Raw genomic sequence first — 24,750 nt, 5'->3', positions numbered from 1 at the left:
CACAGCTAAACATGCATTTTTAGCCTCTTACAAAAATCACACAAACTGTAACTTTATTTTAAAACTAGGGGGTAAAGAAAAGCCACCCTCCCAAAATGAGGACTGTGAAGCTTTGCACTTAAAATTTCAGCTCTTTTATGTTGGATGACTCAGCAATCAAACCCAGACATAGGTCTGTTTATTTTATGGGCATACATCTCCTACCATCTGCTTGGCACTACCTGCCAGTTTGTGAACAGCAAAGGTCTGAAAATTGTAAAGATCTATGGTCTGCTGCCAGCTCCAATGAGCACTGACAGTGGGCAGAATGGAAAAATGTGTCGTGCTGCCCATGTTTTTATGACATGCAAGCCCATGAACTCAAACGGAGCTAGACAGGCGTAATGCCGTAGGTGCTAACCTTCCTTGTTCTCTCCTTTTCATGCACCTCAGCTTTACAGATGCAGAATATTGTGTTTCCCCCTGAGGAAGTGTATCCCAAAACTGCCCTAAAGAAATAATGTTCCATTCGGAGAATATGCCTGAAGGCTGTACAGTGAGATTTTAGTTAAATTAGGTCTCAATGTATTTTACAGTGATTTAAGACTTTACAGGTAGTCACTGGAGACACATTGCTGAATCCAAGCACCAGCTCTGAGGTAAATGTGCAAGATTCTTCTGGCTCTGATCCAAAGAGTATGTTATGTAGTCTGTACATACATCTTATTTCTCATGTATTCTTTGCTGTTTAAAAACCTAGTGTAAGAATGTAATTTTATTGTTCGTATTTATATTTATCACATTGTCATATCAGTATTCAGTCAAAAGCATTATTTGTAATGCTTTATTTGTAATGCTAAAAGAAGTTTCCATCAAGCAGCTTACAGATAATATTGTAAAGGAAATTAGAATGGGGCTTACTAGGTGTAGTCTGGTTTGCCTCAAGTATCTATGTTCTCATAAAATAAATATCAACCTCCTGATGCTTACAGGAGTTGAAAGGCACTGGTGGTCAACCTGTTTTACCAGAACATTGGTTCAAAGCTGTCTCTTCTTTGCCATCTGCCCATTGATGCCACCTTATCTTAGTCATAATTCAGCAGAACATCTATACGCAGGTTTAACTGAAAGCATATGTGTTTGGGATCAGTCATGTGCTTATAAATAAGTACATACTTCAGTGCTTTCATGAACAGCGCTTGCAGCTATTGCTCGCTTTAGACGCTGCAGAGTCATCCTTCATAGCTGACACAAATATGCCTGCAACTTAGTTGCTCAAGAATTCATAGGAATTGCCAGAAATTATGATATCCCTTGTTAAACTACCACTCTGTTTATGTGTTAAAACCAAATATGAAGATAAGTTCCTTTATCTCTAAAAATAATCCCTCAAAGCATGGTATTTCATATTTCAGCCTAAATATTTCACATTTCAGCCTAAATATTTAAGTTTCCTATTAAACAAAGGGCAGCTCTTTCCAGATTTGACAGTTCTTCAAATTTAAGCAATTCTTAATCTGAAGTACCAGCTCGATTCTGGATGAAATCTAGAGATAGTCCAGTCTGGGAAGATCACTGGTTTCATTGGTTTCATCTCTTTCAATGAACAGCTGTGTCCAGCATTTTTACCACCATCTTACCAGTGTTCTCTAACAGAAAGACTTTTTTGCGGAATAGCACTTTAAAAAGCAATTTTATGTACTAAAAATGTTTAGACAGAAAACACAGAGTATGCAAGAATCATTTTTAGCATTTTCTGTAGCACTACTTTGAGATTCTTTTTTTGCGGAGTATCCATTTTAAAGTATCCAGTGAAATACAGTATAAACTAAGTCCTACGTAAATCAAATGTATATGACCCAATAGTAACGGATTATTATCAGTATTGCTATTTATAACTGAAAGACTAAGTTTATACTTTCCATTGGCTCCTTTTTCTTTGCAGCTGAGAGTGGACATTTATTGGATAATGACAGGAGTCTGTTGATGTTAACTACAGACAAGCTAATAGATTTGGTAGAGAATCCTGTGGAGGTGAAATATTTGATGTCTTAACCTAAGTGCCTACACTTCTAGAGCTGACAATGCAGTCCATGCATTTTTTTTATAACTAGAGATCTGCTAGAACTGTGACACTTAAAATCAATCTTGTCTATAGGTCAAGAACACAAAATTGTGTAGTCTATGAACTTCCTAGGTTATTTTTTCTTTCTTCCATTTCTTAAACACAGAAGTAACTCAGAATTGGCAGTTTTCATATAGTTATTTCTATTATACAGTGATTAATTTCTTCAGTCTTTTTTTCCTTCCATTTCTGTGCATTTAACTGAATGTATTTCTAAAGTCTGTCATACATTTCCCCCTGTATTACATTCGTTCTTATAAGACAAATCACTTCTCTGTTTCAATCACTGACCATTGCACTTTTCAGGAACACTTTCTCAGGGGATAAGGCTGTAGATAAATAACCAGCTTTGAATGTATTCATGTCAGTAGATTCTGAAGACGTACATAATGCAATAGAAGGTGGTCCAGTTATGAGGGGTTAGTGCAAAAAATGGGATCTGCCCTTACAGGCAGTGTCAAGCCAGTTCTAAAAAGGAGGAGGAGATTTTTGTTCCACAAAAATGCAGCAATTCCAAATTCTCTGAGCTAACCTGGCACACCATTGCTGTTAAACAGCTGCACTCGCGTGCAATGTTCAAATACTGCTGAGATGTAACAACACAGATTGATATTTCCAGGACCATTAAGGAGCCTTGGTCAAGACCAAGGTTCATGACTGCTCTGTGGAAATGCATAGAAGACGTGGCCTTAGCTCATAAACATTTCTCAGTATTCAGGTCCAGTTCAGCAGAAATAAACTGCTTCTGCTCTGTCCTATTTACCATAGCCAAGTAATTACAGGGCACTTTTCAATATGCTGTGTGACATGGCCTCTTTGAATGTCATGGAGAAAGCAAAACCGGGACTCAGTTATTATTCCAGTAGCGCAGCCCTAAACCAGACTCCCTTACCAGTGTTATCACACCAGGTCCCCTCACGCTCACCCAGATCAGGTTGCTGCTAATAGAGGAAAATGGTATAGACATACACCCATGATGGTGTATGTAGACATACAGCCCATGACGGTATTTTCATCTAAACTGTTTTCAAATTTAGATCATACACTTCAAAACAGGAAAAAGGGAAATGAGATCTTGAGGACATGTTTAAATTCATGAAGTCTTCCTTTTCAAGCCTTATCTTAACATTCCCTAGACTGAGCAATAATACTCAAAGTCAGTCATACATTACCAAAATGAAAAAGCACCTGTAAAAATATTGTCGCTGTGTTATATTTCCGGTTGCATGTTTTTCAGGGTTTCATAGATTTGTGATAAAATCTGACCAGATATTTAACACTGAAGTGTCTACTGCAAATACCGAGCAATTACATTTCATAGAAACCCTTAGCTTGCCTACTGTTAAGACAGCTTTCATGAATTGTTGAATTAATTTCTCCCCTGTATAAGGGGGCAGAAAGTCTCTCAAAGCTGTCACAGTTTATTAACTAAACAAAGTTAATTTGACATCTTGCTTAAGTACATATTTACAGTAGAGCACATCACAATGTGATATTTTTGTGGGTTTTTTTCATGCTGAATGTATGTTTTTATGCCTTAATTATATTTGGTAATGAAATAGACTTGCTTAATTTTAAGGCTGTGGCACAAACTGATTAATACCAGGAAACTGAGACCCCAGGTAGTTATGAAGTCATTTGCTGTTGTCTTGCTCACATAGCTCTAAGTCGCAACTGGAGCTGTGCCAGTAGTGATGCAAAGCAAAGCCACCAAGTACAAACAATACCCTTTTTTAACCAGCTCATTTGCTCCCCTTTGCCTTTGAAATGACTTTATAAGGGAAAACTTCAATGGCCAGAAGAAAATGCATCATGCCAGTGATCATTCAAGGAAAAGCTCCTGCTGCAGTCCTGCTGCAGTCTGGTGCTTGCCTCCACACCAAGGAACAGGCACATGTACTTATGTTTTTAAACTTCAGGTTTGGCAGAAATTAAAGCAGCTGGAGCTTCTTAAGGATGGGATAGGATAGGATGGGATAGGATAGGATAGGATAGGATAGGATAGGATAGGATGGGATGGGATGGGATGGGATGGGATGGGATAGGATAGGATAGGATAGGATAGGGCAGGGCAGGGCAGGGCAGGGCAGGACATGGCAAGGTAGGGCAAGGTAGGGTAGGGTAGGGTAGAACAGGAGAATGGAATGGAATAGAATAGAATAGAATAGAATTGGAGTAGAGCAGAACAGAACAGAACAGAACAGAACAGAACAGAACAGAACAGAACAGAACAGAACAGAATAGAATAGAATAGAATAGAATAGAATAGAATAGAATAGAATAGAATAGAATAGAATAGAATAGAATAGAATAGAATAGAATAGAATAGAATAGAATAGAATAGAATAGAATAGAATAGAATAGAATAGAATAGAATAGAATAGAATAGAATAGAATAGAATAGAATAGAATAGAATAGAATAGAATAGTTGGAAAGGACCTACAGTCATCATTGGGTCCAGCTGCCTGACCACTTCAAAGCTGACCAAAAATGAAAGCCTGTTGTTAAGGGCATTGTCCAAATGCCTTTTAAACACTGACAGGCTCGGGGCACCAACTGCCTCCCTTGGAAGCCTGTTCTAGTGTTTGATGCCCCTCTCGATAAATAAATGCTTCGTAATGTCCGGTCTAAACATCCCCTGGTGCAGCTTTGAACCATTCCCACATGTCCTATCACTGGATACCAGGAAGAAGAGACCAGCACCTCCCTCTCCACTTCCCCTCCTCAGTGAGAGCAATGAGGTTACTCCTTTTCCCAAACTAGGCAAACCCAAAGTCCTTAGCTGCTCCTCATAGGATGCTCAGTCCTTTTACCTCTCGGTCCTTTTACCTTTCTCTCTCCTAAGCTGCCTCTGCAATTTGCTGCTGGGGGCAGGGAGGGCTCTGGGAAGAGCCTGCAGCCAGCACACACAGAGCCAGCCAGGGCCCCAGGCGCACGTGCAGAACAGACCCTGATCAGTTCAGGGTGGCTGGAAACTAGCAAAGCCCCTTGCAGCAGGATAGTCCCGCTGGCTTTGAGGTGGGGGGTTTCAGGACTCTGTTGCTGTGGGGGTATTAAGGATCCTTTTCCATGTTTGCTTCCCCTCTGAAGTTAAATTGAGGCAGAAGGAAAACTGGAGCTGGGGAGCTGATGTGAGAGGGAAATAGTTGCTGGAGGGTAGGTGATGAAATGAAAGAAAACAAAGATGAGTCAATGACAGAGAGAAAGGCTAACACAGATTAAGTTTCATAACATGACTGAAATGATACAACAGCTTGTTGCAGCCAAATGGCAAGGTCCTGCTGTTTCTCTACTATTAGTTTTGTCTTTTTAAATCTGAGTTATTCCTTTTTTCTCCTACTGAGGAGAGAATAAATCGGTGCAGGGGTCCCTAAGTCAGGATGCAGCCAGAAGCAAGGACTAACCTGTATTCCTATGTCAACAGTGATTTGTTAGATCGGCTTAGGTGTCTTGTGAAACATCACGGTTGGAAGGAAAATAAACATAGGGAAAATAAGAAAACATATTCAAATTAAAATTTAATGAAGACACATGTAATTTGTGTACGTGCCAATATTTTTTTTAATTGATGGAGAAATGGGGACCCAGAAACCAAACCTAATAGTTCTGGACTTCAAAGAATAGGGTTTTTATTCATAGCAAGCAGGAAAGTAGAAAACAGAGGAGGGGAAGGGGCAGTGCATCAGTCAGAATCTTCTTTTATGTGCATTTTATAGATCTAAAGATGAGCAGAAGGAGGACCATTATGACTTACTACATAATGTATGCTCAGTGCCTGATTATGATGGCATGGGAAGGGATTCAGGAAAGTTAGTCTGAAATTTCCATCTTGGAAATGTGAAGCATCTTTATAACGACACTTTTTAAAGTAGAGTTCAAAAAGAAAGAGGAACTGGATCACATTTAATCCCTGTTTTAAACAGAGAACTATTACTGGGTTGTAGTAGACCCAGAGTCTTTTTCCAATGTTAGTCATAATATTGTTTAAAAAGATCTAAATGGCTATTGAAGCCACTCCTGGAACCTCTTGCTATAATTAATGTTAGACAAAGAGAATACTTACTTTACTTTAAAATGGTGCTTTTGAGACCCATTAAAAACTGGTGCCATATGTTTATAAATGTAGCATGTACCCAATAAACACAGGAAACATAGTGGTGCAGTCAGTTCTTATCCTGTAGCAATCTTCTCTTGCTGCAGTAGGAAGAGTGCGCATGCTATTGCAGAATAAAATCCTGCAAAGTGTTACAGCTCTCAGACACCTTTACTTGTAGAAAGTCACCTTGTCACTTGTAGGTGTATGTTTACACTGAAAGTCTCTGCAAGTGTAATTTTTCAGGCAGTCGTTGGGCTTGTGCAAGTCTATTGGCCTTTCACACATGGCTTACTGTTCTGGGATCAGAGTTATGCCAATCCACAGGCAAGGTCTCTGAGCACAGGATCCATCTTTTAGCTCAGCCCATGTGTTAGGCCAGAGAATGCTCTCACGGTGCTGCCGTTCAGTGCCACATCAGCTCACTCCTCAAGCTATCAGGTCAGCAAATCTACCTGAGGCTTTGTTTTCTTTCTTCATTCTTTAGTCAGCTTGACAGCACCCCCAAAACAGTCCAGAGCAGCCGCTGGTTAACGTAAGAGACTTACTGAAATGTGTGTGCTCTGATATTAGTGTCCATTTCAAAACTTAAGCTGGGAACTCCATTAGGACCAGCATCTAACTGTCTTGCTATTATTAATGAGGCAAGGGAAAGAAGCTGTGCTATTTAGTCACAGGAACCAAAAAAGGATACATTATAGGGAAACTTCGCTGAAACTGCAACTGAAATGTTCCAGTTATCAATAGCATTACTGAGTTTTGTTCTCTACACTATCCAACCAAACTTAATTGCTTTGTATGCAAACTCTGCTCATTGCACCTTAAGATACAAAAGTGAACGAAACTCACTGGGTAATAGTCATTTATAGTTGCATTAAAATTGTAAACAAACATAGCTATTTCTATTTCTTTCTATTGTTCAGGGTACAACTGATCTGAAATCTTCACAGGCTTGTGTAGGGTGTTACAAGTGGAGTATATGGCAAGCTTTGGGACAGGCAAAGGAACTCTGATCTGTCAGCACCTGCCCGTGTTTTCAAAAAAATGGTATTTAGCTTTTCTAAAACAGTTCAATGTAGAAAGAAAATTAAAGTCCCAGTTGCTTTTTAATTTGAAATGTGAAGACAGTGGGATCCACTGGAAAAAATTACCTGGAATCTTCCGTCTTGTTCAGTGATGTTGATAACCAAATCAGACAGATATTGTGCAGACAACCTAGGAAAAACTTTCCTCTCGTTCTCCCGCACTTCCTCTGATATTCAGCACATGTGTAATGCCTTTTACAGGTAATCCTTCCAGACTGCACCTTTTTCTCCCAAGTCTGATACAAATCTCAAGACTTAGGTATCCAAAAGAGTTTATCCAAGCTAATTTATTTGTTTACGGTCCCTAAGGTTCTTCCCCTCTCTTGCAGCTGCTGCCTGTAGGGAACCAGGCTGCCAGTAATGTGCTTTCAGCCTTCCTTCTCATGCACAAGATAAAGAGCCAGCTCTGTTTACAGGTCTGAGTGGCATGGTTTGCAGGGGCATGTCTTAGTAGGGCGCAGGTCCTAACTCTGGCCACTGGTAAGGAAATAAATTATGTGTTGTTAGTGGTTTATGTATTTTTCTATAAATCACATGCACAGTTTTCCCTTCTTTTTCCAAAGAACCCTACAACAGAGCCAGTTTTTCTTCATCTTCATTTTTATTTCCCCCTGAATCATGTTAGAAATTCAAAGTCACAGAACGAAGAAAAAAAAGAGTTGGTGAAAACAGCCTTGACAGCTGTACTCTGTGGCTCAGTAAGACTTTTTACTTGCTCCTTTCAGGGATGTGTTTAGTCTAGATACTCTTGATTTATTGATGGCTGGGTTGTATTTTTTTATGCAGATTTGCAGTGATTTCATTTAAGCTTTTATCTGCCTAGAATGGGAGGGATGTTGAGAAGAATGTGAGTGAATTTAGTCCCTAAACTGTTTCCCTTCTCAGTTTGTTATTTAAGGGACTGCTTAATCTTTAAAGAAATTTGCCTGTCTTGTTTTACAGTCCACCTGAAAGTAGCAGGGGTTTGGAAGACTGCTGGGAAATGGTTTTCATGTCTCTCTCTCACAGAAGTGGCAGTGCACAGAGGATGCTTCTGGCAAACTTCGAATTCACAAGTGTAAGGTATCCAGTGACATACTTGCCATCAGAAAAAGGACCCGCAGCATACACTCCCGGGGATACAGTAGTAAAGACAGAGACTGCAACTGTGGAGACACTGATTACCGACACAGCAGGACCCAAAGGAAAAATCAAAGGCAGTTCTTGAGAAACCCTAATGCGCAAAGTAAGTGTTATCTGCTCTCTTGGACTCCAAGGCAAAGAGCAGGGGAAATGGCTAGCCAAGGGCAGGCTCACCAGGGGAAATGGCTAGCCAAGCGCGGGCTCCCTGGCATGCTCTTGCTTTCGCCCCATGTCTAATGAAAATATTGGTAATTGACAGTCAGGTTCTACATACCTGCCTCTGTAATAACAATAACAACAGTATTTATCCTTCGGCTGACAGTGAGGAGTAGTCTTTAGGCTGGTGGTGGCGGCGGTGGCAGTGATGGTGACGGCGGTGGCAGTGGTGGTGATGGCGGTGGCAGTGGTGGTGGCGGCGGTGGCAGTGGTGGCGGCGGCGGTGGTGGTGGCAGTGGTGGCAGTGGCAGTGGCGGCGGTGGCAGTGGTGGCGGCGGTGGCAGTGGTGGTGATGGCGGTGGCAGTGGTGGTGGCGGCGGTGGCAGTGGTGGCGGCAGTGGCAGTGGCAGTGGTGGTGGTGGCGGTGGCAGTGGTGGTGGCGGCGGTGGCGGGGGTGGCAGTGGCAGTGGTGGTGGCAGTAGTGGCGGCGGTGGCAGTGATGGTGATGGCGGTGGCAGTGATGGTGGTGGCGGTGGCAGTTGCGGGGGTGGCGGTGGCAGTAGCGGTGGTGACAGTGACAGTGATGGTGGCAGCGGTGGCAGTGGTGGCAGCGGTGGCGGTGGTGGGGGTGACAGTGGCGGGGGGTGGCAGTGGCAGTGGTGGCAGCGGTGGCAGTGATGGCGATGGCAGTGATGGTGACGGCGGTGGCAGTGGTGGTGGCGGCGGTGGCAGTGGTGGTGATGGCGGTGGCAGTGGTGGTGGCGGCGGTGGCAGTGGTGGCGGCGGCGGTGGTGGTGGCAGTGGTGGCAGTGGCAGTGGCGGCGGTGGCAGTGGTGGCGGCGGTGGCAGTGGTGGTGATGGTGGTGGCAGTGGTGGTGGCGGCGGTGGCAGTGGTGGCGGCAGTGGCAGTGGTGGTGGTGGCAGCGGTGGCGGGGGTGGCAGTGGCAGTGGTGGTGGTGGCAGCAGTGGCGGCGGTGGCAGTGATGGTGATGGCGGTGGCAGTGATGGTGGTGGCGGTGGCAGTTGCGGGGGTGGCGGTGGCAGTAGCGGTGGTGACGGTGGCAGTGATGGTGGCAGCGGTGGCAGTGGTGGCAGCGGTGGCGGTGGTGGGGGTGACAGTGGCGGGGGTGGCAGTGGCAGTGGTGGCGGCGGTGGCAGTGATGGCGATGGCAGTGATGGTGACGGCGGTGGCAGTGGTGGTGGCGGCGGTGGCAGTGGTGGCGGCGGTGGCGGTGGCGGGGGTGGCAGTGGTGGCGGCGGCGGTGGCGGCGGTGATGCTCTGGTGCCACCTATCGCGCTGCTCAGACATGACAGCCCGGTGGCGCCTGCCGTGAACCGGCGCCGTTACTCGCCGGGATGAGCACCGCAAGTGCTTCCTTGCGCCGCTCGCAGGAGCCCACCGGCGCCTCCCGGCACAGGGCGCAGCCCAGGCCCCGCCGCGCCGTGCCGGGCCTCGCACCGCGGCACCGCCCGGCTGCCGCTTCCCGGCGGGTCGGGGCCGGGGTCCCCGCGGGGACACGAGTGGGATTGCAGTGTCCTCTAGTGGAGCGCGGGCTGAAGGGGCTGGACGGGAGGGTCTTAGGACGGCAGTACCTGGATTTGTTTCTGCTAATGACTTCTATAAAAGAAGCCTATTTTTTTTTAAGAAGCCATTCTTTATTTAAGGAAAATATTTATTTAAGGAAAAACCTGAGAATTTAAATGGAGCAAGCATTTTCTTCTCTCTGCCCCGCACTGCAAATGACGTTCTGTAGCTATAGCAGCACAAGCGGGCCTGGATTTCAGACTTGTTCAAGAGCAAGGCTGCGTTCTCCTTCTCTGTGTTTAGAATACTAGACTGGGGAATGAAATAAAGATGGGTCTTTAAAACAGGAGGATAGTGAGGTCATATGAGAAATGCAAAAGTTAGAAGACGCTGCACAACTGCATATGAAATAAGAAAATACTGTCAGTATAATTCAAAATATTTCACGATTTAAAACCTCCCCCACTCTGGATGTGAACAAGAATCCCTGGTATTCTCTGTACGTCCAACCACAATATCGTCTGTCTTGAGTTTTCTCATTGTTCAGGCAAAATGCTGCCTTGGTATAATTTGTTCCATTTGTTTAGTATGATCTAAGGAACTTCGCAGCATGTACAGAGAGACCTCTGCCGAAAAGACTACGTCACAGACTGCCAGGGGCGATTCTCAACCTGGAGACATGTTCCTCCAAGTGATACTTTCAAGGGGCGATCCCTGCTGTGTACCTTGGAAAGAGGTGTTGCCAGGGCATCAGCAAGGGCTGAATGGGGGAAGTCACTTGGAGAGGGAAATTGGGGAAAGGGTGAAGGAGGACACATCTGAAGGAGGCATCAGAATAAGTCCGTTTGTTATGCTTTTCTCCTTTACAACATCCTTACACCTCTTCCCTCCTCCTCCAAATCTGCCACAGCACTCCTCTGAGTAGAGCAGGGAAAGACTCACGATGATGAGACATCATTAAGGCAACAACTAGTTCAGGCCTCCATTTTTAGATGACACTTGGATAAGATGCTTATATATTCCACTCTTTCAGTCACTTGATTAATAAGTAGTATCATCAGAGGCTGTTAAAATACCAGAAACCGTCCCATCTGACCCTATGAATCTTTCTGCATTATTTTGTAAAAAGGTAATATGGTTATAGATCAGAGAGATGCTTTGAAACTAAGGGGTTTCTCTTCGGGAAGATGGATGTCTTCATTGATTTGACTGGGAATCCTTTTTTCACCTGACAGCAAGCAACTGCTGAAACAGTTTAGGACAGAGTGGTTTGAATGAAGAGTTGAATGTGGCTCACTGTCTGCACTTCTAAGAGATTCTTGCAGGAATAGTTCAGTGTGAGTCTTTCAAAGACACTGACATACAAACTGCAGCAGAACTAACACCACCTGCCAAAGGCAGCCCTTTATTACAGTTCTCATTTTATTCTGCTGCGTGAATTAGTATTAACTGTTAGGTGACAAAGATGTGCTCAGCAGAGATGTAACAAATGGAACTACAACCACTTCAGTGAGGTATTGACTGTGAGTTGCATCACCTTGATTTGGGACAGGTACGTATTGCAAAAGAAGTAAAAACTGTAAGGTCTTCCAGGCTGAGCCCAAACGGAGTTATTCTCGTACGTAACTAAAGAACCCTCAAAGACTTAATTGCCATAGTTAATACAACCCATATACACAGTAACTAAAAGAGCTGTAACCTTACTAAGCTCAGAGCTTTCAACAGACAAAAGTGACACAAGAAATCGCACTGTAGCTCTACACAGCAAGTTTTTTCTGGTCTATAACTCGTACACATAAACATGGTTGATATGTGTATTGAAGTATATATAGAGATATAGATACATACAGATATCTATACACTGATACATGATTGATTCTTGCCCTTTTAATTCCTATCTTTAAAAGCTAAAAGATGTTATCCTTTTAAAAAGTCATATTTATTCTAAAGCATAACTCCAACTTGCATCACATGCCAATTTACAGGTGGTGACCTTGTTTCACAGTACCGAATGGTTTCATTTTCTGAAGTGGTTTCTAATCCTGTTATCTCTGATTGTTTTGTGTGTCTCTTTTTAGACATCTGATTTCTGAAATACTGATTTTATTTGGAAATATAGATGCTAACCATGGCATAAGGCCAGACTGGCATGAAATGCAAACCTTGAAGCAATCAAATGTTCATGCTACTCATGAAAGTGTGGGTCCCAACGTATCAAAAAATCATTAAATAAGTTTCTGTAAAGCCACAGAAAAAATAAGCCATTTTTACTGAACAGCATTCTTGCTCTTTGGAATATGTTTTGCGTTCATGGCACGGGTCATGTAGACATGTATACGCAACAGGGAGAATTTCTTCTGCTTCAGAATATAAACCTCGATTTGTTCATACTCGCCAAACCCGGTCCTTGTCTGTGGAGTTTGAAGGTGAAATATATGACATAAATCTGGAAGAGGAAGAACTACAGGTGTTAAAGACCAAAAGTATCACCAAGCGTCACAATGCTGAAAACAAGGAAAAAGCAGAGGAAGCTGATGGTGCTGACGGTGATGCAATGATCGCTGATGGCATTGATGCTATAGGTCAACCCAACTCTGTCAGAGTGACACACAAGTAAGATTGCTTTTTCTGTGGTTTTTTCCTTAAAAGGAAATCTCCTTCGTTTTCTATTTGTATTCTCCCCGTCTCTGCATTTTTTATGATCACATAATAACAGTATTTAAGAAAGTAAAACTATGATAGATTTTAGATAAACCTGAGTTGTATTTGTTAGTAGGTGGAGTAGTTCAACTTTAGTGTGTGTATTTTAAAGGGAGGTATCTAGTTTAGGGTTTATTTTCGAGTAGGAGTAGGCATTTCCAGAGGGAGATTCATCCTCCATATCGAAACATGCATTTTATGATGGATTATTCACCCTGTGAAGTTGGCATTCCTGCTGTTCTTATAAAGTCTAGGCTACCAGCTTAGCGTAGAGGCCCAAATTTGAAATGACTGAAATCACACTCTGCGTGAGGACAGATTAAATTGGTTACATCATCTTTCTTAATTTTTAGTTGTTTGTAGCCACTAACATTAGCTAAGACAGTATAGACCTGTTTATCCCTGGAAAGACCTGCAAAAAGACCTGCAATCATTTTTCCATCCTGGAAGATGCTTAGATTTCAGGTTTTAGCTCTACACTAAATCTGAATGAAAAAGCAAAAATCTTAAAATATTTTTTAGTTTAAAAATGCTAATATGATTGATCTGAAAAGCCAGGCAGATGCAGGCAACAAAAATCTTCTGGTTTATCCTTTTTATTGTTTTTAAAATATAAATAGCATGTCTCTCTTTTCTTCTTTTTTTTACAAAAAAAAAAATAAATGAGGAAAACATGAAAGTTAGTTTCAAATAAGTAAAAATTATCCTTTTTTTTTTACATTGATGATTTCCAACCATGACATTAATAAAGCCTTAAATAGCTTTCTGGAAAAGTTATTATTTCTCCATAAAATGTTTTGACTTTTACTGAAAACAGTATTGCTTTCAGAATTCTTTGAGTGAAGAAAAAAACATGAACGGGTAACATAGCAAGAGATAAGCATCTACATGTTCCTTTCTGCCATTCTTCTCAAAATTTAAAGAAGGGTTCTGATAAAGGAGAACCCAAGAAAGGTTGTGTCTATAAAATTGGAATATTTCCATAATTAAACAATTTCTATCTATCAGCATGGAGACTTTGAAATCCCATCCTGTAGTCTGCTGGATTTTCTATCACCTTCTTGGCCTTCCATGTTGCTTTTTCAAACACTGGTATGAATGTTTTTGTCATTGCACCACATTTTAACTTGAATGTTCTGTTGGCTTTTTTTTAACCACTTGTTGGAACTCTTTGCTCTAGCTTTGATTTTTATTGATCTTTATTGACTATACTGATCTTCAGCCCATTGACCATATGTTCTGTTCTTGAATATTTTGCATACTTGGAAGATAGGTCACATTCATGTGGCAAGAGGAATATATTACTCAGCAGCTGGTGGTTAAATAACCAATGACATGTTTGGTTAACAAGAGGCTTGAAATTCTGAAGAGATTTTTATTTCAGTATCAATTTCATTTCTGATTGGATTAAGAACCTCCAAGATGGCATTGCCATTGCATTTTTGCTTAGCAGACACAGAGCATCTGTCATGGATGAATATTTTTTTTCATTATTATTTTGCAGAGGAAACAGATCGGAGCAATTATTAGTATTATAAGTCAGCAAGTTAAGACATCATAGAGTTTACTTATTTCTTAACAGAATATAACAGAGAATTGATTAAGAATGTTGGAAGAAAGAAAATAAATGGATAGGCAACTAGGAAACCACTGACCTTCTTGTTCCTATTTGCTAAACTCAATTCTACAGATGTTTTATTCTTCCAAATGACACTATTCACTGTGAGAGGGAGCTGTACCAATCCGCCAGAGCCTGGAAGGACCACAAGGCTTACATTGATAAGGAGGTAAGAGGCATTTTAAAATCTGAGTGAAGTCTTTGCACTGCTACATTTGCAAAAAGTAATTCTGAATCGGAAATACTGTCTGCAGATCGAAGCTCTCCAAGACAAAATTAAGAATTTGAGGGAAGTTAGAGGACACCTAAAAAGAAGAAAACCTGATGAATGTGATTGTAGTAAACAGAGGTAAGAAAGATGACATTCAACACCAAAGGCTACACCAATTCCTAAGGTTTAAGCATTTTCCAAGCTTTTTTGAGATGGAAAAGAAAGAACATAAGCTTTATTGATATTTATGACCAATGTAGGTACTCATTTTAGTTAGATCCCATTTAAGAGTAAAAGCTATTGTGAATCAAAAGAAGAAAACATTAAAACTTCAGGATGAAATTCGTTTGTATTCTACTAACACATTTGAATCCAGCTGTAGTTCTGCTATAATCTAGCATAGGATCACTCACACAATATAACTTCTTTAAAGGAAGTGAAAATCATAAGTCATTCTGTATAGTTCCCTAAGAAAATGTCAAAGATGGTATGTTTCTGATTTGGTTTTGTGTTGAAAATTGTTTCATGACTTGATAATTCCTATTAATTTTCCCTGTAGCTATTACAACAAAGAGAAAGGGGTAAAGGCCCAAGAGAAACTCAAGAGCCATCTTCATCCCTTCAAGTAAGATTGTTACTGTCCTATTATTCCCTCAGCTGGCTTTTGACGGCTGGACAAATATAATTTCGGGGTTTTTTTGCTGAGAGAGGAAAGGAGGAGATGAGGGAAAGAGAAGGTTGCATATAACAAGCTCTGACAAAAATCCTTAAGTAGTTTTGGACAGACTTGTGAAAGTCTATGGATAATAATTTCAGACTCTGATTGACCTCATGATTGTTAAAATGATCCAGTTAAACCTAAATACAACAGTACATAATTTCTCATGATAACTGAAGAGAACACCTTGTCATAACAGGTGGGGTGGAAACTAAGCTAGAAGAAGGGCACATTCCCATCGTCTCATCTTTAGAAAAGCCAGAAAGATGTAAAAACTGCTAGTGTGGTTGTTAACCAAACAGGGACTGTTTTCTGTCAGCTGTGCCCAACTTTATCTCTGAACAGAGAAGCAGCACAGGAAGTGGATGGCAAACTGCAGCTGTTCAAAGAGAACCGAAGAAGGAAGAAAGAAAGGAAGGGGAAAAAGCGCCAGAAGAAAGGAGACGAGTGTAGCCTTCCTGGGCTGACGTGTTTTACCCACGATAACAACCACTGGCAAACAGCACCGTTCTGGAACTGTAAGTCTTATGTCCACATGCGGACATGATCTTGGTTATCCTTTGCTGTGTTACAGTTTCCACTTCATGAGGAATTTTGGTTTTTTAAGAACTGGCACTTAGTAATGCCGCTGCTGCCCTTATTCTGAAGTATGAAGAATGTCACTTGAGTATGCTTGTAGTTGTTGCATTACTTATTTATATGAAATTAGCACTTGATGCTATTAATTAATTAAATAGATGCTTGATGCTAAATACTGCAGAAACAAAAAGGAGAGTTGGTCTCTAAAACATAGACTTTCACAACCAACCACTGAGATCTGTGTAATCTCTTGGAAATCAAGATGATCAAATATTTCATAGGAATTTTAATTGGGTTTCCAATTATTAATAATAACCTTATTCTTCCAACTGTCACAAATCCTTTTTGGGACTTGACCTTTAATGTTGTGACAAACTTCAGCACATAAAAGGTCTACTCTATTTTTATCATTTTGATTTCAAAGTGCATCATAAATAATTCACCTTATCATGAAAAAAATACAGATACTATCCCTTATGAATTCTTTCCATGATTCCCATTTTTTTATATTCTGAAAGAATTTAATAATCACAAGGGTGGAGCATTCACCTGGTGTATATGAACAAAATATTAGAGCTAGAAGACATTTTAAGTTTCTTTAAACTTCAAGGTATATAGATAAACTATGCTGTTGAGGCATACTGCAAAATTTTTTGGCACTTAGCATCAACAAAACAATACCTTTCTCATCTTTGGTGGCAGAGGAAGAAAAGTGATTGAAAACTTTACTTTCAAAAACTTCAAGATCAAATTATGATTGTTATAACAAATTTGACCCAAGCAGAAAATTTGTTAAGAATAATTTTTCATTTGGAGAAAGAAGTTGTCTCCTAGTGATATGTTTGGATTGCACTAGGACTTCTGCTAACATGCTTTTTACATTTTAAGATGTACCTAATGTAGACATATGCATGGGGTTTGTTTTAAAGACAATGATTAAAATGGCTTATTACTTTTTAACTGTGGAGTAACAGTTACGTGCTCCAGTAACAATCATGGGGTAAAAAAATGTCCCTTCAATGCAGTCCATAACTTAATATCTGATATGTTATAATACCATTACTATTTTTATGAAGTTTGTTCAAAACATCAGTAGTCTTACAGCTGGTCATAGTTCTAACAGCAAAACTAAATAAATCTAAATAAAATTCTAAGGAAATATTAATATCTTATTATTGGAATTAAAGAGACATTATTTTACAGTAAAACTTCGTTAACAGTTTGTTTGAAAATTAAGAAATAGATACCTTTCCTACAGCCTTTGCTGCTGGCAGAACAAGATTATACACACAATATACCCAGGTCTGCTCTACAGGTGCTCCCATCACTACGCCATGTGGATCCAGGTGTCTTCAGTCTGGAGTGGAATCCTGCTCTAGGTTTCCCCAGGTTCAAAAGTGAAAACAAGGTGTAATCCAGTCATACTGCTTGGAATTGCCTTACAAAGGCTGGACCAAATGATTCAACTTTCCTCTTATTTGTGTATCAAATAAACAAAATGAGGGATTGCAGTTCAAAATAATGAAGTGGAAAACCCAGGCCAGTAAGGGAGAGCTGCTTAAAATGAGGCTCTACCACATTAAAGTTACTTACTTTTGGGAGAAACAGTATCCTTACACATATAAGCAATTCCAATGTATCCTGTGTACAAATCTTAAGGATCAGGATTTGTGTTGGGGTTTTTTGTCTGAATTCTGCTCAATCCCAATAAACTGCATATAACTTAGAACAGAACAGAGAATCATAGAATAATTTGGTTTGGAAGGGACCATAAAGACCCCCTAATTCCAACCCCCCTGCCATGGCCAGAGAAATCTTCACTAAACCAGGCTGCTCAAAGCCTCATCCAACCTGGCCTTGAACACTTCCAGGGATCCACAACCTCTCTGGCCAACCTGTTCCAGTGTCTCACCACCCTCAGTAATGAATTTCTTCCTAAAATCTAATCTAAATCTACCCGCTTTCAGATTTGAAACCATTACCCTCTGTCGTATCACTACAGGTCTGTCCCCAACTTTCTTATAAGCCCCCTGTAGGTACTGGAAGGCTGCTATAAGGTCTCCCTGGAGCCTTCTCTTCTCCAGCCTGAACAACCCCAACTCTCTCAGCCTGTCTCCACAGGAGAGGTGTTCCAGCCCTCCTCTGCACTTCTTCCAACAGGTCCATGTTCTTTTTATGTTGTGGGCTCCAGAGCTGCAGGCAGTACTGCAGATGGGGTCTCACAAGAGCAGAGCAGAGGGGGAGAATTACCTCCTTCAACCTGCTAGCCACACTTCTTTTGATGCAGCCCAGTATTCCGTTGGCTTTCTGGGCTGCAAGTGCACATTGCTGGGCCATGTTGAGCTTCTTGTCCACTAACACCCCAAGTCCTCCTCAGGGCTGCTCTAAATCCATTCTCCACCCAGCCTGTATTGGTACTGGGGGTTGACCCAACGACCCACATGCAGGACCTTGCACTTGGCCTTGTTGAACTTCATCAGGTCTCATTAATTATAGGATTCACTGTATTCTGCTCTTATTAACTATAAGATTGTGAAAAGTACTTCAGCAACATTTATTCTGCTGTAGGTGAGAATCTAATATTTTTCAAATAGATTTTTCTGTAAATTGATCTAGAATTTAAGTACGTGAATATCTATGAAGTTTCACTAGTAGAAGAAACAAGCATATTTTTTTTCACTGAAAACTAATAACTTGTTTCTTTAATTACAGTGGGCTCTTTCTGTGCTTGCACAAGCTCGAATAACAACACTTACTGGTGTTTACGAACAGTTAATGACACCCACAATTTTCTCTTTTGTGAATTTGCAACTGGCTTCTTGGAATATTTTGATATGAACACTGATCCCTACCAGGTAAACCCCTTTCCCTGTTACAAAATGTTGTTCATCAGACTCCTCTAGGGTTTTTTTATTTCTGTTAACAAGTATTTTTTCCCTCCATTCCTCTTTTTCTCAGCTGACGAATACAGTACACACAGTGGAAAGAGGCATTTTGAATCAATTACACATACAGCTAATGGAACTGCGAAGTTGTCAAGGTTATAAACAGTGCAATCCGAGGCCAAAGGGACTTGAAACAGGTACAAGAAAAACAGAAGTGTTTATTTCCATTTTGGTTTTTTTTTATTTCATCTGCTTAAGTACTAATTGTATCCATGAAGTGTCACTCTCCTAAGTGCTGCTCTAAATACTCTGGAACGGTCCACTTACACCATCCTGCACAACTGCATGACCAGGAAGCTTCTTTGCACATTTGCAGAGGTTATTCTAGACAGATATTGATGGGAAACAACAACATTTGACAGAAATGCTGCAGAAATTTTATGACATTATCTGAACTAATTGATAACAAGCATATGCAGATCTTCATAGTCATAACTCTTTTCTTTGTTGCAGGGTTTATTTCATTATTTTTTGCCTCCCAGTAGCAAGTGAGGTATTAAATCCTGTGCTTACTCCAACTGCTGTCTGCTTATATGAACAACTTCAGGCTCTACACCACAAATGAGACTTAACATTGCAAACTTCTAATCAGCAGTAGTCTCCTCCATTTTTGAGTAAAACAATATTTCTTTACAAAAGTCTCTGAGTACAAAGATAGCTGCTTTTTATACTGCATAACTCTGGAATTCATTGCACTTAACTTTGGTTGATTGAATGTTGTGACTTTTTTTTTCCACAGGAATATTCTATTCTACATAATTTGCAGTGTTGCATCTTTGTATCTCTTTCTTCAGCTACAAATGTTTCTCTTTTTGACAATATCTAATTGTTTGGGGGGGGTTATTATTTTTTAAAAACTGTGCTTTTTCAGTTCTTTATATAAAACTTCCAGGAAATCTTTGTTGGACTGCAGCTCTGTCTTTATTTAACACAGTACATTTCTTTTTAGGAATTAGATGCTGTGCATGGAAAACTACATTGTGAATGGTTTTACAAATTCTAAACACTAACAAAAGTTACTCTTGTATTTTCCTATATCAGGAAATAAAGATGGAGGAAGCTATGATCCACACAGGTATCCACACTTTTTTGTTCTCCTCAGCAGCTTCTTTCCAAATAATTGCATGACTCCAGTCCATTTCAACTAATGTCTGTATCCTGCCATGTTGCACACAGCATAGCTTTTGCTGCATGCATTTTCTAACTACTCTACACTGAACTTGGCCATTGTTTTTTAGATTTACCATTCTGCATTTAACGTAGCTCATTGTCATAGCAAGACTTCATACAACTCGTGTTTCATGCCTGTATTTCTTAGATGTTTATGTAGGAAAAATGACACAAGAAGAACCACCTCCTTGGGGTTGTTTTCCTGTTATTGATTTGATTTTGGATGGGTTGGTGGTTGTGGTTTTTTGATTGTTTTATTTAGGAAGTTTGTACAGTTGCTCTTGAAACATAAACAAAAGGTTCTTAAAAAGCTTTCTGAGGTATATGTATCCCAAAAGCCTAATCAAACCTAAGGAAGCAAAGTAAAATCTTCTCACTGTCTACAGGAAATATTAGCAGATGTTGCTTTAAGCAAAAGCAGTGCTCAGTATGAGCACCACGTGCTCAGAAGCCAGCAGGAGACAGTTCAATATAAGTGTGGCAGAAAGATGAGACTCCTTTGGGCTAGGAGGGCCAAAGCTCTCAGAACAGATCACACAGCATGAAACAAAATTTCTTTAAAAAGTTGTAATACCTGAACTGAGGAAGGGCACCAGGTGAGATTTTTTATACCTAATGCTTGAACACTTGGAACATGTGAAAGACTGCTGTCTGCAAGTATATTTATTTGTTTGCAAGTTACTTATTGTACCTACATGTTCATCATGCAGAGCCCAGTTTCTCCTGGTGGAGGAACAGTCAAGCATAAAGCAAAATCCTGAAGAGACTGGAAAACCTCAGATCTTAACAGTACTGCACTTGCTGTTCATTGAGCAATACTTGTACTCAGGGTGAAAAACAAATGAGTCTGTCAAAAGCCATACTTAGACTTGATACCTTTTCACAACATATCCGTTGTATACATTTTCATCTCCATGTGCTTTGGTGGAGTAGTCCCTGATATACATTGTTCACCTAAGAAGTAAACTGGGTCCAAGGACTATGCAAGTCTGTATAAAACCTTTTTTCATAGGGTCCTCTGAAAAAAAGCTTGTCATTAGCTCCCAGCAGCCAGGGAACAGTTAAGATAATGTCTTTCAATGTTCTATAGATCTCCAATTTAAGCAGCTAATTTTTTCTTGCAGCCAATTTTGTATTTTCTCATTTAAGTAGTTTTGTGATCTAGAAAAATTATAAGCTTTGTTATATCCCAATTGTTTTCATTGCTCATTACAGCCTGGTGGGAACTGGCTACTACAACAATAGAAAGTAATCCCTGTAGTTGTGCTTTTAAGTCTTTCATTAGAAAATGTCCTTGCAAGCATTCCTCATTTTAACTATAGTCTAACAGTAATGGCATTTTTGAATTGTAGGATTGCATGAAATAGTACAACACACAGGATTAATCTTTAAATTATATCTTGCTACATTCTTTAGTAACAAAAACATTTTAATTTCTGATCATACCAAGTCAATAAACATTATGCTACTGGGATAAATAGCAGGTATAGTATAATACAAATGATAGTGCTTTGTACCATTACATTTCAGACACCCAGTTTCTCAGTATACACAGATGCCTGGGTTCAACATTATGGTTCAAACCCACCTTGGTGGAAATTTGTTTTCTTTTCTAAAACAAAGAATTTTGTTAAATTAATAAACCCCATTTTTCAGGAATCATTAAAATGATCTCTAAAAGGATCCTTTTCTTGATGCTTGCAGAGAAACCAGTAGAATAAGAAAGGAAAAACCCTATGTTTCTAAGTCATCTGAACTATCCCTTAGGCTTCCTTCAGATAGTTTCTCTATTCAGATCTGTTTTCAGTTCAAAATGCCCTGTATTAGTACAACACAACCTGTGCTGCAAGTACAATACTGAGACAACTGGCCTGTATGGAAACAGCCAGTATAGTGCTGTTTGCTGTTTGCTTAAAACACAGAGCTTCAGCACAGAAGAACTGGTACCACTTGTGTCCTTTGATGGACAGAACATGGCTCTGCAGACATGGTTGATAACAAGATGTGGGAATTGCACACTCCTCTCTCCTCTCCTGCTTGTCTGAGGTTTTTCAAAGCCACCAAGAAACTGATTGTACCTACTTTAGTCTCAGTGGAGATATATCCAAATCTTTTATTAATTTTGAGAGAACACAGCCACAGATGGTATCACGGGACTCCAGGGTATGATTTAAAAAAAAAAAAAACACACACACACGAAAAACCAAAAAAAAAGAAAAACCAAACCCAAAACAAACTAAAGAAGTTTTGCTGTGAGCAGTTAGCAACAACTTTTCTCTCTTTTGGGTCTATGACACAGCTGAGAAATTCCAAAATATTGATTGAGGATATCACTGCCATGCTATTACTCAACTGCAACTCGTGCACTTTCCTGTTTCACACCTATTTGTAATGAGATTTCTTACAGGGGGAAACTTTTTCTTTCTTCTCTCCTTCCCCCATGCATACTTCAATTTCAGTGGGAAGCTTTTCACGCTTGCTCAGTCAACCAACATACAGTCAGCTCTAGGACCTTAAGACTTTGCTTTCCTATTTGTTTAACATATATGAATACAAGTTATCTCTGTCCCATGTGTTTAAACAAGTTATTTTCTTCTGCTTGATGTGAAGATTGTGGAGCAATTCCCAGTGCCTTTCCAGCTGTGAAACTCTGAGACTGCAGAAACAGTGCCACACTTAGAGGGGGAAAAATAGATACAGCATGGAGGACCATGCAGCTCTTACTCAGTCTTTGAGACATTTTCTAGGAGTATGGCAAACTCCTTGCTGGTATTACTTCCCTGCAGCACAGCCCCATTGCCCTGCTGCTGAAGCTGATGAGAAGCCCTGCTCCTCTGTGCTGGTCCCCAGACTTCCCTGCTGCCCACCATGCCAGCCTGGCTTGCTCAGCTCAATGCTTTGACCCACCACCTGGGACAGGCAGCAGAGGCTCCTGTGGGTCCAAAGGCACCTTTCTGGCTCCTGCTTTGCCCCCTGCTGCCCTGGTCCACCCCCAAATCTGTTACTGGTCAAATGGCGGCACTCCTGTTTCAGTTTCCACCGTCACATACCAACCAATTTCGGCTACAGCAGTTTGTTTTCCTGTACAGACTCTGATTTGGCAAAGAAAAAAAAATTAAACTATCAATACAAACAGTAACGCAGCAAATTTTAATTATTGTTGCTTTTGCAGTGTGGTTCATCTCTTAGAGGGTTTGGTGACTAAATTCCTCAAAAATACATCCCTTCCTATGATGTTTTCTAGAGCCCTTTATGCCTCTAAGCACTGGAATAGTAAGACTTCTTTCTTGAAACCTCTGCAGTATTTAATTATTTTTTGTTTCAGGAAACAAATTATTCATAATTTGACTTATGAAGATAGCTCTCATGTGGCCATGCCATGATTTAATTTCTCTTGTCTACCTCAGGAAAAAAAAGAAGACACTCTGTCATAGCTGTCCTACCAAATCCAAAAAGCTTGTGTTGCTTCCTGTAAAAGGCAGTTTGCCAAGTGTTTGCAATAAAAAAAGTATTTCTAGAACTTCCTTTAAAAAATAAGATATTTAAATTTTACATTCTAAAGTATTTACAGCTGTTGTAATAAGCAAAAAAATATCAAGAGCAAAGATTCAGGTGTTTCCAAGTAAGGAAAGTGCTCTCCCTTTGGTGAGAGCAGAATAAGGTCCCTCATCAGAAGAAAATCTTGAGTTTTTTTCTGACCATAATGGCATTTTTTTGACTTCCCACATGATGGACTAAATATTGGAGAAATTCTTTCCACTGTGAAATCCCAAGCTAGAAAAGGAGCAGAGAGTACAAGCTATGATAGATACAAGCTGTATCTTCTGTTTCACTCGAGAAATGAGAAAGGGCAAGTTAAAACGCAAACAACTTAATGGAGATGCCAAGAACGCACTGTAAGGATAAAGGGCTCAATACAGATAAATATTTGTGCTCAGTTCATGCTGTTGGGCTATAGCCACTCAAACTTCCAAGGTAATTGCTACTAGCCTACATGCCTCTACAATTTTCAGAAACAGAATCATGTCATCTGAGTGAATTAATTTCTAAATATTGCCTACATCATTTATAAGGACAAATTTTATACTTATCCCTGACAGGCTTTTGCAATACCTGATTAGTTTTTCCTTGTAGTCCACTTTATTGATAAAATCTTTGGACTGACCACAGTCTGCGCAGTGAATTAAATGAAATATTAGTGTTCAGCGTTAGTTGTCAATATAAAATGGGCTTCACACTACAGCTGATAATGTGAGTCACTACAGTCGCTATAGTGACTTAAAAATCTTTTGGAAATGGGTTTCCTTCATGTCTTTGCTTTTTCTGGCTGTGGTCAATATAAAATGCAGCTCCATCGCTACTTATACGTTCAGATCTATGCCTGTTATTCAGATTTACTATTTGATAAAGCTGTTAGATATTTTCTTTAAAAGCTTTTTTTAAAAAAAAAAAAATAAAACCTTTAGAAGATTCTATATGTATGCATATTTTAGCACTATTTTACAGAGTGTTGCAGTTCTACAAATTAATTCACATCAAGTTTTTACAGCTTTTACTTCTCCTGATTGCTCCATGTAAATTAAAAAGTACATTTACAAAGTAAGTAAAGAAACTAGCTTTGGCTATCACCGATTAAATTAAATGTGGCTGGTTGGTTTGTAGACCGTATGTCTCAGGCTACCCAGGAACCAAATTCCTGTGGGCATTGTTGAAGTTCAGGTCA

General features: G+C 40.2%; 1 protein-coding gene across 5 annotated transcripts in view; it reads left to right on the top strand.

The window, feature by feature from the left end:
• The window catches only part of SULF1 (sulfatase 1), a 127,967-nt gene that overhangs the window by 100,389 nt on the left and 2,828 nt on the right, over positions 1 to 24,750 (top strand). For 2 of the 5 annotated variants that reach the window (XM_055705312.1, XM_055705311.1), the window contains 9 exons: positions 8,292 to 8,508; positions 12,453 to 12,699; positions 14,477 to 14,573; positions 14,659 to 14,753; positions 15,175 to 15,240; positions 15,679 to 15,851; positions 18,625 to 18,767; positions 18,871 to 18,994; positions 19,899 to 19,932. In XM_055705312.1, the coding sequence (XP_055561287.1) occupies positions 8,292 to 8,508; positions 12,453 to 12,699; positions 14,477 to 14,573; positions 14,659 to 14,753; positions 15,175 to 15,240; positions 15,679 to 15,851; positions 18,625 to 18,767; positions 18,871 to 18,994; positions 19,899 to 19,932 (1,196 nt within the window). Of the gene's footprint in view, positions 1 to 8,291; positions 8,509 to 12,452; positions 12,700 to 14,476; positions 14,574 to 14,658; positions 14,754 to 15,174; positions 15,241 to 15,678; positions 15,852 to 18,624; positions 18,768 to 18,870; positions 18,995 to 19,898; positions 20,006 to 24,750 lie in introns of those variants that run through there. The other 3 variants (XM_055705310.1, XM_055705309.1, XM_055705313.1) reach the window with 2 other exon arrangements.

The sequence above is a fragment of the Falco cherrug genome, chromosome 3 (genome assembly GCF_023634085.1).
Source record: "Falco cherrug isolate bFalChe1 chromosome 3, bFalChe1.pri, whole genome shotgun sequence".
In the NCBI taxonomy this organism is placed as follows: domain Eukaryota; kingdom Metazoa; phylum Chordata; class Aves; order Falconiformes; family Falconidae; genus Falco; species Falco cherrug.
This window is presented reverse-complemented; position numbering and strand designations above follow the sequence as displayed.